Source organism: Synchiropus splendidus, chromosome 1 (assembly GCF_027744825.2).
Source record: "Synchiropus splendidus isolate RoL2022-P1 chromosome 1, RoL_Sspl_1.0, whole genome shotgun sequence".
NCBI lineage: Eukaryota > Metazoa > Chordata > Actinopteri > Syngnathiformes > Callionymidae > Synchiropus > Synchiropus splendidus.
In genome coordinates this window covers 32,169,665-32,183,343 of record NC_071334.1, presented here as the reverse complement: position 1 = coordinate 32,183,343, position 13,679 = coordinate 32,169,665, and the positions used below count along the sequence as shown (strand labels likewise).

Sequence of the window (13,679 nt, the reverse complement as noted above, 5' to 3'; positions counted from 1 at the left end):
GTTGATACTTGTAGCTTGTGCTCCCGAGGAAGGGTCAGATCCTCGCTACATGTCGGCTCGCTGGCAAGCAGTCCAGATGTCTGGTTTGGCTTGTGTGGCCTGTACTGGCCGCAGCTGTGCAAATAAACACTGTAAAGACAGTAGAGGGAGTGGAGAAAGGACTACAAAGCGTCAGGTGGACTTACAAGTCTATCTTTGCTCTCACGTACCTGCATTTAGAAACCTGAAAACAAAAGATGAGTGAAGCATTATATTGTCGAATAATCTGATAATATTATCGTAGAGTCTGAGATTAAACCCCAAATCAAAAGAATAGGAGGCTAGTGTGATTCATTTGTAGACTCCACGCGCCAACGTTAATGTAATTTATCAGTGTATTGCATTAGCAAGGTTAGAAAAAACTCTGAGAGGGTTGAAAATACAAACCCAAAAGAAGCATGTATTCATTCCACTGTTGTTTAGCCAATGTGTTATGCATTCGGAATCCTTCATTTCTTGGGTTGTTGTGTGAAATACATCCGAGATTATTCTGGTATGATTGCTTAAAGAACTGTACACGTAATGGACATTAATCATCGCGTCAAGTCACCAAAATCCGGTAGTTCGTACTGTTACTGCAGGGCTTCCACTTCAACACTGTGGTCCGCATCTTGATTTTAAAACAGGGGTCAGGATGTTGCGAAGCTCACAACCCTTTCTTGACATATGTTTCCCCCACTGCCAGATCCATGATCATAGATATCTGGCTGGCATGCGCCACAGGCAGGTTGGGACACTGCCAGTAGTAGGTGTGAGGCAGGATTATGATGCCGGTCGTCACCCTCGCAGTATAATGCCTCTGACATGAACGGCTCAAAGGACGAATGATCTTACCGTGGTAAATTAGGTCACAGTACCACTTTGGAAAGCTTCTTCTCCTCCATCAGTTCTTAGCTCATATCCACTGTAATGGTGCCTTGTTTGTTTGGCGGTCAGATTTAAGAAAGATACGCAGCTTTGCGGCAGCTTGGCCTGACTGCTCCATCGTCTAGGCATTAGCCATCTGCTGGCACATGTGTCGGGGAACCCGGGGGGAGGTGTGCAATCTGTGTGTGTGTGTTTGTGTAGTAAGGCAGACAGGAACTCTAAAATTAGTTCCCGGCCATTTTAACTCAAACATGTCTACCCTTATCTTGTCGGGCGATGTCAATCAGCCGAGCCAAGTGTTGTCAAAAGTTGCACGTCTGGTATGTATATTGCACGGAGTCCCTCGGCCTGCTCTGTGTCTCCTGCTCTATGAGAGTGTGTTGACTTTAGCTTGACTTTCAAACACTTTGATTTCAATGTGTTTAGACTTGAGCGTCCACTTCAATAAAAGCCACGCTGTGCAGGAAGTGTTCATTCACATGCAGGAGCGGCTTTTTCCAGAACTAGCGCGACAAGCCCTCCGTCATCAGCGGGACCTGCTCACATGGCTTGTTTACGCTCGTTCAAGATCCTTACGACCTCAGCAACACTGCCCTGCATCTTTTATCACACACAATAATCCAAATGACATAACGACCTATTGTTTGTTTTAAACTGAGCGCTCATCTCCTTGAGGGAGGAATGGCTCGGAGGGGAACCCTCTTTACTGCTTCCTAACACCCGCGATTGGACTGAAGAAAGGATAGCGGCAGTAAAAATACTTTGACACCCTCAAGGTCCAGCCAGCAATCTCCTCTTCACCCTGAACCATAAACTTTTAGAATTCTCTTTTCAAGTCCCTCTTTTCTATGGACTCTCAGTTTCAGTTTTGCTCCAGCTTATTTATAGAACTTCTGTCTGTGGGAAATGTTTATATCTGATTGGCACTATAATCAGGTCGCTGTGTCAGTTTGTGTTGATGTTAAAACTGTTACCGAGACTTGACTCCCAATTACGTGGTGCAAGATAAAGACATGGTGCAGGGCCTCTGCAATACTCTATTCACTTATGGCATTTGTAAATGCGTGCTCTGAGAGTTACTTTAAGTTGGATGTGCCTTAACGCAGAGCTGCCAGCCCCTGCCAACAGTTTGGCGTGAGACTCTGTGTGCAGGGCGATGCTGGGCTGTGTAGGAGCAGCTGAGGTTTGACCAGTCCGCTGTCAGTTTGAAACTAAACCCATGGGCTGCTTACTTTGTTGCTTGGGGCCGCCTGCCGAGTGGGAGCAATGGAGATTTCACTGGAACTTCATTGGACCTGCTCCCTGTTTCGAGAACTTGGCGCGAGGAACGGGACACGTTCGCGCGAGTGTCTTGCTGATTGCATGAGAGTTGGCGGCCGTAAAGTTTGAAATGATGTGATCAGCAGTTGGAAAAGATTATTGCCATCACTTGTCAAAACGTAACACAACAGACACGTAATCTCGGTTTTTATCGCAAGTGAAGATGCAAAAAGCCCAACTCGAATGCCAAAAGCAGTAAAATATCACATAGCTGAATAAGAAATGATGAATTGTTCTTGTCAGTATTGAATTTCTCTTCATGATGAGTCATGTAGCTATATCTTCAAATCAGTCAGGGACCAAGGAAACCTGGGGTAAAGTAGAGAGAGGGAGGACTGAAGATGATGATCCTCAATGACGTTTGGAAACTAATGAATAATGCAATTTATTTCATTACATCGTGTTTTGTTGTGAGGCAGCTATGTTTGTTATGAGAGACCAAACTGCTTTTTATCCTTTCTATGACTCTGACGTCACCGGGCATTCTGAAAGCAACCCGTTTATAGGTTGCTTGGCTAGTTATCCAGTTGTAAATACTTGAGATTGACAGTACAAACTACACATGGAAACAGAAATCAATTAACTCTGAACTCCACCACAATTTCTACCCAGATCATTTAGTGCAACATTCAGCTGGTTCAAACGTATCCAGCCATAGTCAACGTGCTCATGCATTTTGTTATGCTGAAATGGAAACCCCACTAAGGCATCTTACAATCCTGAAAAGCTTCCGTCAAAGGCTGCAGTGCAACAATTCTCAGATCAAACTTTCAAGTGAAACTTTCTGCAACATAAAGGATGATGAGTTGTATTCAAATCCTAGTGATGCAGGGGCCCATCGCTCCTTGGGTCTGTCTATCATCCTCATTGGCGTTGGTTTTAACAGTAGCTCAACACGAGACGAATACAACAAGCATTGAAATTCCACCTCAGCTGTGTGTGTGGCTTCAGGTTGGCATTAGTGCTTCCATTTAAGAACTGATGTGAAAGGCTGTGGGAAAACTGTTTCACATCAAGCCTGGCCCCTCCCCCTCTGCATTAAGCAGTGATCAACAATCCGTTATCTCTTCGCCATTCTCTCATGGGGTATAACCCGAGAATGAATACTCTCCCTCTCACAGAAAAAAAGAGCTGGAAAATTAACATTTTCTGACAGCCATTGCTTACAGGACAAATGCTGTCAAGGAATGCATGGCTGTGCTATCAGTGGGGTCACTGTGTTGCAGGCCTGCACCCTGGGCTCTTATCAAGAAGAGTAAACACGCTCGGGCCTGCATTAAATAAGTGTCACAGTCAGCGGGGGCGGAGCGGGTTCGCACCCCCGCCGAGGACCCACGCAGATAATCCCACTCTACTCTGTGCTGGTCAGCTGTGGTTCAGGTGAAGTGAAAGTGGGGAGGAGGGTCTGCTCATGTGGTAGAGGAGATACTGGGGGGGGGGGGTCTTTCAGGGGCAGGCTTCCACTGGACGAAAAAAAAATCTCTAGTAGTACTATCTCTAGTAAGTGCATGTGTTTGTGTCGCCATATCTGAGTTTCTCATGCGCTTAACAACAGCGCTACTCCTTGTTCTTACCCTGCAGTTAAGATATTTCATTGAGACATAAAATTTTGCATTTCACCATCAACATTTTGATCTATCATTTTGCAGTCCTTTGTTAGTCATAGAGCTGATCTGTGATGAATGTGTTCCTCTTGAAGTCCTTCAAGGCTCATCCTTTATGTTACTGTTTTTCTGGCAGCTGCTCTTGTGAACAAGCACAAATGTTAGACAAACATTAGTTATACTTCGCTTAGTCATGATGATATGTCATGGTGGGAGACTTCAGGCAACAAATGTCCTTTAATCTAGTTGTAAAATCCAGACACACAAAACTGCTTTGGTTAATTTGAATGTGACATTATTTTGTCTAAACATTAATTCTCAAAAATACTATACTAGAAAATGTATCAGTTCATGTTGACTGGTGTTTAAGTATAAGAGCTCCAAGGCCAAACCACCAGTCAATGCAAAATCAAAGTAGTTGCTGTGGTACAGTAGCTCAAGTGACATGCCAAACATAAGGCCTGAGAGCCCAATCTGATCCGCCAAGTCATTTTCTGGGGTCCTTGACATGTGTCTTGTTAATGAATGAAGTGTCAAATATGAGACCATTACGTATTTCAAAGGTTCAAAGGTTTTTTCGGCGCACAAATGTGTTTAAAATTTGGTCTCCTTGTGTAATTGAGTTTGACACCCCTGGCTCAAATAAACCAGCACGACCAGTTAATCTTGGCTCCTCTGGTTCTCTGCCTGGAGAGAGTTTTGAAACCAGGTAAACCACATAAAACCTGCTACTAATTTCAGCTACCCTCGGCTGGATACATGCAGGATGTGTGCACGGAGTCCAGTCATGTTTCCAAAAATATGCACACGAGTTTATTTACGTCTCACATCAAACATACAACTCTTCCATCTAAATCTGAGCTGAGTCCTGCTAAAAAAACTTAAGTGCAGAGAGTTAGCTACAGTAAGTGTGAGTGAATCTCATTTTTGACCTTGACATTTTTGACTTTTTTTTGTCCGTTATTTCATGACTTCAGAAGGTTTCTGATCATGTCACTTTCAGTACTATTATTGGCAGACTGCAAACTGGGTGTGGTAACCAAAAGGTGTTGCTAAGTACATTATGTATTTATTCATTTTACATTAAAACAGTGAAAAGGCAGAGTTAAATTTGCAGCAAATTACTTTTTTGAGCTTGCTGGACATTTTCCTGTGGCCTTTGTCATCCACAGTCTCACAAAATGTGCTTCATCGCAAAACATTTCAGATAGTGAAACTTTTGCAGATGTTAATGTGGTGGAGTAGTCATGTTCATGAGCATGTCCCAGGTTTGGTCAGTGATATCACTGGGAAGCTATAGACAACTTCTGAAAATGAGTCTCTCAAAACCTGATTGTTTGTCTTGGGAATGTGTCGGAGGGTTTTCCCTGACAACACAACATGAGACGAGTGAAAGCTTCAGTGACCTCAGTCGCCATGACGCTCTTGCGGAACTGATTTCCACGTCAGCTGATGATGAGAGGGAAATATTCTTTTGTATTTGTGCTGTGGACGTTTTGGCAGCGAGTCAAGCTGCGCACAAGCTTATATAAGACTTGCAAGCGTGTCGCGATGCACAGGTGGAGCGCCAGTGTTTTAAGAGTCCACCAACAAGTGGACAGGGGAGCGGCAGAAGTGACCGACACTTTGGTTTGCTGGCTTTTGTCAGGTGAAGTGAGGCGCCGCCTTGGTGAGCGCTCCAGGAAAAGTGTAATGGAGTTGTAAGGAGCGTTTCAAGGTGGGGAAACCTTGAATAATGTGGGATGAGAGCGAACCAGAAAGCCGAATCCGAGTCAGCTAGTGGGTCACCAGGAGGTGAGGCTGCCTACTTCTCTGGGTTCAGGAAGAGTTCAGCTGCATAGCATTAGGCAAATTAGGGAGACTGCGACTGGGGGAGAAAAAATCAGAGGGAAGGGACTGATGAGAGGGGGAAAGGGGTCAAAGGAGTTGGAAGGAGGAGCCCGAATGGAGTAAATGGGATCTGTCGGGGAATCAAGTGAAGAATGAAAGGCCGTGCTGCTGAGAAGATTCGGATCCCTCATCCTCTAACTTTCCTCTGTCCTCAAAAGCTATTTTTGGACCTTAAAGAAGGGCACCCCCATGTGAAAGCACCTCACAGTGCCATGCAGAGTGTGGATGCGGGTGGGAAGCTGAAGGGGTTAAGCGGAGGCGGCGCATGAGTGGAGCGCAGACCGTGGAGGGGGCGGAGCCTGCGCCTCAGCTGCTCTGCCTTGTCACATTTCTGCAGAACATGATAGCGGCACGGCCCGGTGCGGGAAGGATTTAGGCGCCTCTGCGAGCACAAACAAGGCGGCGCTGGATGGTTTTCCTGTGGACCCGGACTTCAGGGACCAGATCGAGGGGGCATTGATCGGCGATTGAAACCCCGGTTCTGGCAGGCGTCCACCCACGGGGGCTCGGACGGGACAAGCGACAAGCAGCAGCCTCCGGACGGGATTCCTCATCGGTATCTGCTTCCTTATCACACAGACTGTGATCCAGTTCTTCCCCCTGTCGCCTTCGCTGATCCCCGTTTTTGGATTTCCACCCAGGATTCTCCTCTGCGCTTCCCTCCTCAAGTTATTAATAATTTTTGAATCATGTTTCTTGCGCCGGAGTCCGCGCCGACTGTCCTAAATCCACTCGGATATCTCGCCCACTGACTTTTTTTTGTCGTCTGTGCACAGAAAGACGATGCCAAATGTCCAGCTTCCTCTCACGCCTGTGGATTTACCCCCCTTTCTTTGATTTCATCTCGCTCGTTTCTACCTCGTTCACCAAACTGCTGCCTTCCTGCGTCCAACAGTTTTAAGGCTTTTGCGGCTCAATAACAGTCCCCTGCTTCGTATGATGTATGAGAGTGTGGACGTTGTGGGACTGAATCCCAGCCCGAACCCCTTTTTAATGATGGATTACTACAATCAGAGCCGAGGATGCTTGATCCCAGAGAAAGGACTGGTGCCCGGAGCCCCCCATCCGTACAGCTCTTCCATCCGAAACCAGCACTGGAACGGATCCAACCACTGTAGGTGTCCTCTCAAGTCCTTTTGGTCCATTGCTGGAAGTTTATTTTATCCCAGATCTCCACTTGTGTATTTGAAATTTAATCTCCTCAACAATAGCTTTGCCAATATTTTTGATTCATGGCAGCACTCTGTTTAATCTCAATAATTCAAACCCTCAATATTCCAGGCTGCCCTGCATGTTCTCATCATTACCGAGCTTCATAACAGCATTATATATACTTGACCCACTTTCGGCATTCTCCTCTCCTCTCCCTCAGTCTGAATCCAGGTTTGACTACATATCTTTTTTTTTTTCTTCTGCTACTTGTGAAACCTCCTCGACCCGGCAGGATCCAGACCATGTAATCCAGTGCATTCTGCCTTCCTGAAATATGCACTTAATACAGCGAGGTTTTGCAAGGCATGCCAACGTTAATCAGATCAAACTTTGCTGCCAATGCTGTCCTTCAGCTGATAATCTGTGCATTTGTACTCGCAAGCCTCAGGTCAGAGCAACAGGACAGGACGTCTGTCTTCAAAAACGTCTGAAATTCAGTTAATAATTTGAGGAGTGGCTGCTACTGTTGCTTTAAACTGACTCACTGTACTCCTGTACTTGAACGGCACATGAATTATCTTAAGTGTCGCAAAGAGTTGACGTCACGTGCCAAAAAAATATGACACGCCGAGTCAATGATGACATCAGTTTACTGTACTTGTTTTACTTCATTTGTGAAGTGTCTTTGGAAGATGGTATAGTACAGTAGACCGTTCCACCAACAGCATTGCGGAGCATAAATATAAACTAATATAAAACAGATGGCATAATTTTTTCATTTTGCATCATTGTTGAAAATAGAACGAGCATCATTTATATATGTACGTACAGATGAATAGACACAGTTTTTAGTACAGCAAGTGCATTATGTTTCTTGTAAAGCTGCCGAAAAATCACTTTCATGTGAAGATGTTGTTTTGGGAGGAGATAAGACCCTAAATAGCCTTGCCAAATGTGGGCTTTAAATACTAGCGCCGCTTGAATAAAACTGAAGCTGCATGACACAATGTGCTGTGAAATAAAGAATCGCAGTTAATGCGGCACATAAAACAAGAATTTAAATTCAAATGAATGCACACAGAAAAGTGCTTCTGTGAGCCCATGAGGCATTCAGGGAGGATGACAGGCGCTCTGCCATGTCTATAAATAGCATGTGTCTGACGGAGCTCTTAAAATCTCAGCAAAACTCAAATCCGATGAGCAACTGCGGCAGCTTGAGGAGCGAGCGCATGGTCGGTTTTAGGACACAGTACCTGTCGCAATACGAGAGTTTTATTGCGACAACAAAGTGTCTGAAGGGCCTTTAGCTGTTCCTCACCTCAAAGGAGCAGCAGCTCTTTATGGCTGAGATAGCTCTGTTGTCTTTCACAGCTGAAGGAGCGTAAAAAGGCAGGAATCTCCACAGGCTCTTAAGGGCCAATTTCCTCCTCGGCTCAAGAGTATTGAAACACGCCACAAAGGGCATTTGTGCAGGAATTTCGGATATTTGGCCGCCACAACTGTTTGCTTGCCTTCTTCTGTCCGTCTGATGAGATCAAATCTGGATTTGCCGTTATTGTGTCCTCACCATCAGATATTTAGCGAGCTCGGGCGGGTTTATTGAATTGGCCCACTAAACAGCTCTAGTGGCGGCATTGATTCAAACCATGTGAGCATGTCTGAGCGAGACTGTGGGGGTTTGGCCCAGGAAAAGACCTCTGATCCCTTACTCCACTGCACATTGTTTTTCCCAACAGAGGACGAGAGGGAGGGGGTGTCTAGCTGCGGGCTCGCTTCTTTAGCCAGCGTAATAATAAACAATGAGTGGCCAAAAGGCGAGCGCTGGTAGCGGAGGGGCAGCGCAGCATCAGTTAGTGTCATCACATGGCTCCCAGGCTTATTGGATAATAGAGGTAAAGAAAAAACAGACAGAGCAAGGCCCGACCAGCCGGGCCCAGAAGCACGAGGCAGTCCCAAAACATCAGCTGGTTTGATTTATTTCTTGACAATTTTTATAAGAATACACAGCACAGACAGACGTCTCTTGGTAGGTTTTAACCTTTATGGGGAATGTTCACTTCATTTTAGCGGCATCCAGACTGCAGCTGTTTCCACTGACTGATTTGTGTTATTTTGAGATGATGCCTCGCTTAATCCAATAATAGTGTTTGATCCGGTCTTAAAATTATCAAGGAAACTGAAGAGAGAACAATAAAAAAGAGGAATATAATAAATGCTGTAATTTCACCATTATTATAAGGCAGGAAAATCTGTTTTATATTATTAAAGCAGCTCTATGATATATTTTGTTCAGACCATAAAAACACATTTAGAGGTAGAACAGTCATACGATAATAAACCTTTAATGCTGTTAAAATGTTTGTGTAATCCTTTTATCATGTATTCAGTTGATAAAACAGAGACAAATGTGTGGGTAAAGTATAATAGTACTTGGACATGGTAGAAAAAGGTTATGGGTCAACTGGAATGACAAACAGTTCAATTAATAAATGTGCATTTAGCAATAAGACTGTTGCTGAATTCACACCAGGGCTTGATCTTCAGGACTGAAATGTAACGGCCAGTGAGTGAAGTTTAAGCATTGATTAATATGGTGCAGCCATTAGGACGCACTAGCGGGCTCTCAGGTCACATCAGTTACCTGCTGAGTAACAGGCCGGCGTTGCAGATTAAATGCAGCAGAATTCACCCTGCAATTAGGACTCATGCATGAATGAATGTGCAGACCCTTGTTCACATGACTGTCACACACTGGGAGGATGGTGGTCTCCGGTGCTCACTGCCTCATATGATTCCTGCACCTTTATTCCTCTTAAGAAAAGCAGACACCAGGGATTTCCAGCGAGCAGAGTGGCTTTATTTGACTACTTTGTCTTTCCGTTGCTGGATGCAGAAGGACTTGGAAGGGAGAGGGAGTTAATCGGACTCATGTGGTGTTTAAGTGCGGAAGTTTTTTTGTTTTTTTTTTTCGGCTGCCTTGCTTGAGACGTACGATGCCAAGAAAACATATGGTCTTTTATTGTTTCTTTTGGTAGGGAATGCTCATATTTGCAATTAGGAAAAGGATGTTGGAGCGGATGTGTTTAGGAAGAACGTTAAAGCCTCTACAAAGAGGTATTTATGCTTCCGCCTCAGTGATGACATTTAATAAGTTGTACTCATTCTAATACATACATTAAATACTGTTAATACATAGCTGTATAACTGTATAACATGACAAAACTTAGAAAATATGATTGTCAATGTTGCAGCAGCAGCTGAATGGAAAACAAAACAAACACAATAAACAGTCCAGCTTTAGTTAGCGAGTTGGAAGTGGATGAAGCAGAAATATTTGTTTGTTTGTGAGTAACATATAGTAGCAAAAACTATGTTTATATTTTCATCAAGCACAACAGTCTAAAACACATCACAACTAGAATTTTATCATTTATTCAACAGCCTTTGTTTATGAGCCACACAAGTGATTTAGTTTAGTTTTTTAAATTTAAGGTTTAATAACTTCTGTATTTATTTTTATTGTCATTTAAATAGGTGGTGATTTTGACTTCCCATATTATCACCTCAAATTTATAATGTACTTTTCCCCTGTGACAATTTTGTCTTGATATAATGCATTGTTTTTTGTTTGTTTCTTGATCGGAAAAGTTGGTCTTGGAAGTCGGGTCTGAGCCTTTGCTGAATCATTTAAGAAGGTGACATGAATGGACTTACTTATTTGACATGTATAAAGCAGTAGTATAAAAACACAAGTGAAAGCATGCTGCTCCCTTTTGCAACAGCATGTCGACAGTTTGGTGTTGGCCAGCAGATTGGCGATAACCTTGCGATAGGACGGAGGAATATAACCCCCCCACTGCTCTTTTATTTATATATGCATATTTTATCTGGCAGCTGTTTGCTCTGTGATGGGAGTAAACAATAAAGTGGCATAAACAGAAGCTGGGGCCTGTTCCCAAAAAACATTTGGCTGTCACTACGTCCTTCTGTGACATTGAAGAAGGCTGAGCCAAAGGGGGTCGCCCATCTATGGTGGAACATAATGTCCTCAATGTAATGTTTCTTGATAAATCTACTTAGCGGTTCCTCGTAAATCTGCTTACAACCTCTGAAAAATTACTATTTCTGACTTTGTTGGCGGTAACCATAATCCCAGATGTTGTTAATCCTGACCTGCAGTATTTGACCTTCGTATCTATCGTGACCTTGAGCTGTGCAGTACTTGCTGTTTACTTTTGAAGCTCACATGTGATGGAAAGAAGTGCGCTCCGTGACAGCCTCTGCGTTGGAAGAGTGGTGATTGCAACACGTCTTCCCCGGCCTCCTTCAGCCGTTGGCGACAGTGATTTAATGGCTCAAATGGTAAGAAGGCACAAAGAGGCTGTTTGTTTGAGAAGGAGAAACAAAGATCGATGTGTCCACGGGACCGCACCCGCTTTCTCCTTCAGGTGAACATCAGTAACACGTTTTGTCATCCAGGTATGTTTATAATAGCAGAAGGTTGAGGAAAGTTCAGTGCTGCGTTCTGAACACTGGGCACAATTCACTACTAACAGCTAAAACTATTCAGTTTGTTCAACAGCATAGAGTCGCGACCTGTCTTTAGCTTATTACAACCTAGTGATTGAAGATACACCGTTACCATCATGAGTCACTTAAAACTGAACCGTTGACCTATTTTTGCTTTTACTGATAATGTTTTTGAAATGGACAGACCTTTCTGGATCGAGTGGCCATATTTTGGGAGTCAGTTAAAAGTAACATTGTCAAACCTCTGCTTCAAATCATTTCCCCTGTGGGGCCGTATAAGACCAGTCAGTCTATTCAAATAAAATTGCTATTTTCGACTGTGAGTCTGTATAGTCATGGCGAGGTGTGGCCACTCTCTCACACTGGAAGATCAGCTGGCCTATGACCAACACAAACAAGTAAAGCGCCAACTTGTAACACTGTTTGTTCGCCTTGGCAGAGGAGTTGGCCCCGAATATTGAGAAGACAATGTCGAATGTTATATCTGGGCGGTGTTTATTGTGTTGCGTTGCACGCGCAGTCCCTCAGATGGGCCCCAGCGTGTTTGAGGGGAGTTTGCTCTCTGCATCAGGCAGAGAGAATTGTTGTACACTAGTTTGTTTTGAGGCTAAATCCCCAAACAAGGCTTGGTGTCCCCTGTAAAGCCCTCTTTGATGAACACAGCACGGCAGACAGAAAAAGAGCCAGGCAGTGTCATTGATTCATCTGGCTTTAAAAAGGCAGCTGATTGCAGAGATTGTGACAATAGCGCCATAATCTTCACCATCAATAATTACATTCTACCACTTGTCTGCGCTGGAGCCCACACAGATGGGACGGCCGGAAGATGGAAACGGCGCAGGTTAGAGGGGATTTTCTTTTCTTGCCCTCTAAAATATTCATAGCTTCTTCATTTAAATCAATTCTGCTCTTCGGGTGCAGCCAAGCGTCGACTGTCAGAAATTGAGCCGGGCCTGTTGTAATCACTTCTTTACTTATCTCTGCAGATGGCTTGTTTGCAGTGAGCTGGTGGTGACGCTGGTGTTTCCACTTCACCATGTCATCCCTGTCTGTGTCTCACCATGGGACGATGAGCAATCTGATTAAATTAGCTTGTTTCATGACAACTTTTTACTTGTGATTTGGTCCCGCTCCTTGTTCTCCCTACATGTAACCTGTGAAGTGGAAGGTCAGTGCCCTTCTGTACACTCAGCTCTTGACTCTCTTGGGCCACTTGCTTATGGCCAGAGCCCAGAGCGGCTGCTTCCACAAACCAACTCATCTTTTACATCCCCCTGGGCATCTGTGCTTACGTCACACAGATGACAACACCTCATGTTGTCCACTCACAGACACACACACCGCACTCTGGAATGCATCTTACTTAGAGAGTGGGGCAGCCAAGAAAATGGGGTAGAGGTTAGTGTGCTAAAAATACAAGAGCCTGGCAGTTTTCCTGCTGTCTGGGCAGAAAATAGCCTGGTGTTGCTGCCGTCTCTGTCAGTGCTGTTCGCTGGGAAAAGAGAGGAGCCCTGGCCTTAGCTAGAGTTCAGCTACAGTCTCCGCTCTTGTGCTTCCGTTGTTGTTTTGTCATATTAAAATAAGTCTATAGCTACTGTCCTGCCAAACCGCGACATGCACTGGCCGGACATCACAAATGCATTTGTCATCACTAATGATTAGCAACAAACCTTCAGCTATCCATGCCATCAATAAAGTCCATCTATTGTCTTCCACTATAGAGGTGGGGTGACAAAACACCTAATCTTCCCTCAACCAATTATTAACTCCGGTACTCGGGGGAATTCTGAAGAAGTTTTTTAGTTTCAAAATCCGAGCCAAGCCGAGCCTTAACACATAAATAAAACTAATCATGTTTCATGGAAATGGAGATCAGAAGAGCCACGTGATTTTCTGTAAATGCTTGTGTTGTCCTATATGGCCGCTTTGAAGTTGAAGTACTTGAACTAAAAGCCAATTTATGGGCATCAATGCAGCCATATTGTGAAATGGAATTCAACAAAACGCGAGAAAATTCTGTTCATTTTGGTACTGTTGTGCTAACCTTTTTAACGCTAGCTGCTCTATCCATCATCCTTAAGATGTCGTGTATTGCTTGAAGATCTCATTAGGTAGCTTTCATATTGTCTGGTGTTGACTTTCTTAACAAGCCCCTGGGACAAACTGCGGGGAGAAGTGACAGAAAATGAGACTGTCCTCGCTCAAGATTTATGGAAGCTTTTTATCCCCAGTAACTGGAGATATGTGCACATATTGTGTATCCTCTTCAGCGTGACT

At 44.2% G+C, this 13,679-nt stretch overlaps 1 protein-coding gene across 6 annotated transcripts in view; it reads left to right on the top strand.

Moving 5' to 3' along the window:
- The window catches only part of raraa (retinoic acid receptor, alpha a), a 170,557-nt gene that overhangs the window by 124,071 nt on the left and 32,807 nt on the right, over positions 1-13,679 (top strand). The window contains exon 1 of one of the 6 annotated variants that reach the window (XM_053854135.1): positions 6,072-6,834. The exons of the other annotated variants lie outside the window; for them this stretch is intronic. Coding sequence (XP_053710110.1) covers positions 6,657-6,834 — 178 coding nt within the window. The 5' untranslated portion in view covers positions 6,072-6,656. Of the gene's footprint in view, positions 1-6,071; positions 6,835-13,679 lie in introns of those variants that run through there. 6 annotated transcript variants of the gene reach the window in all.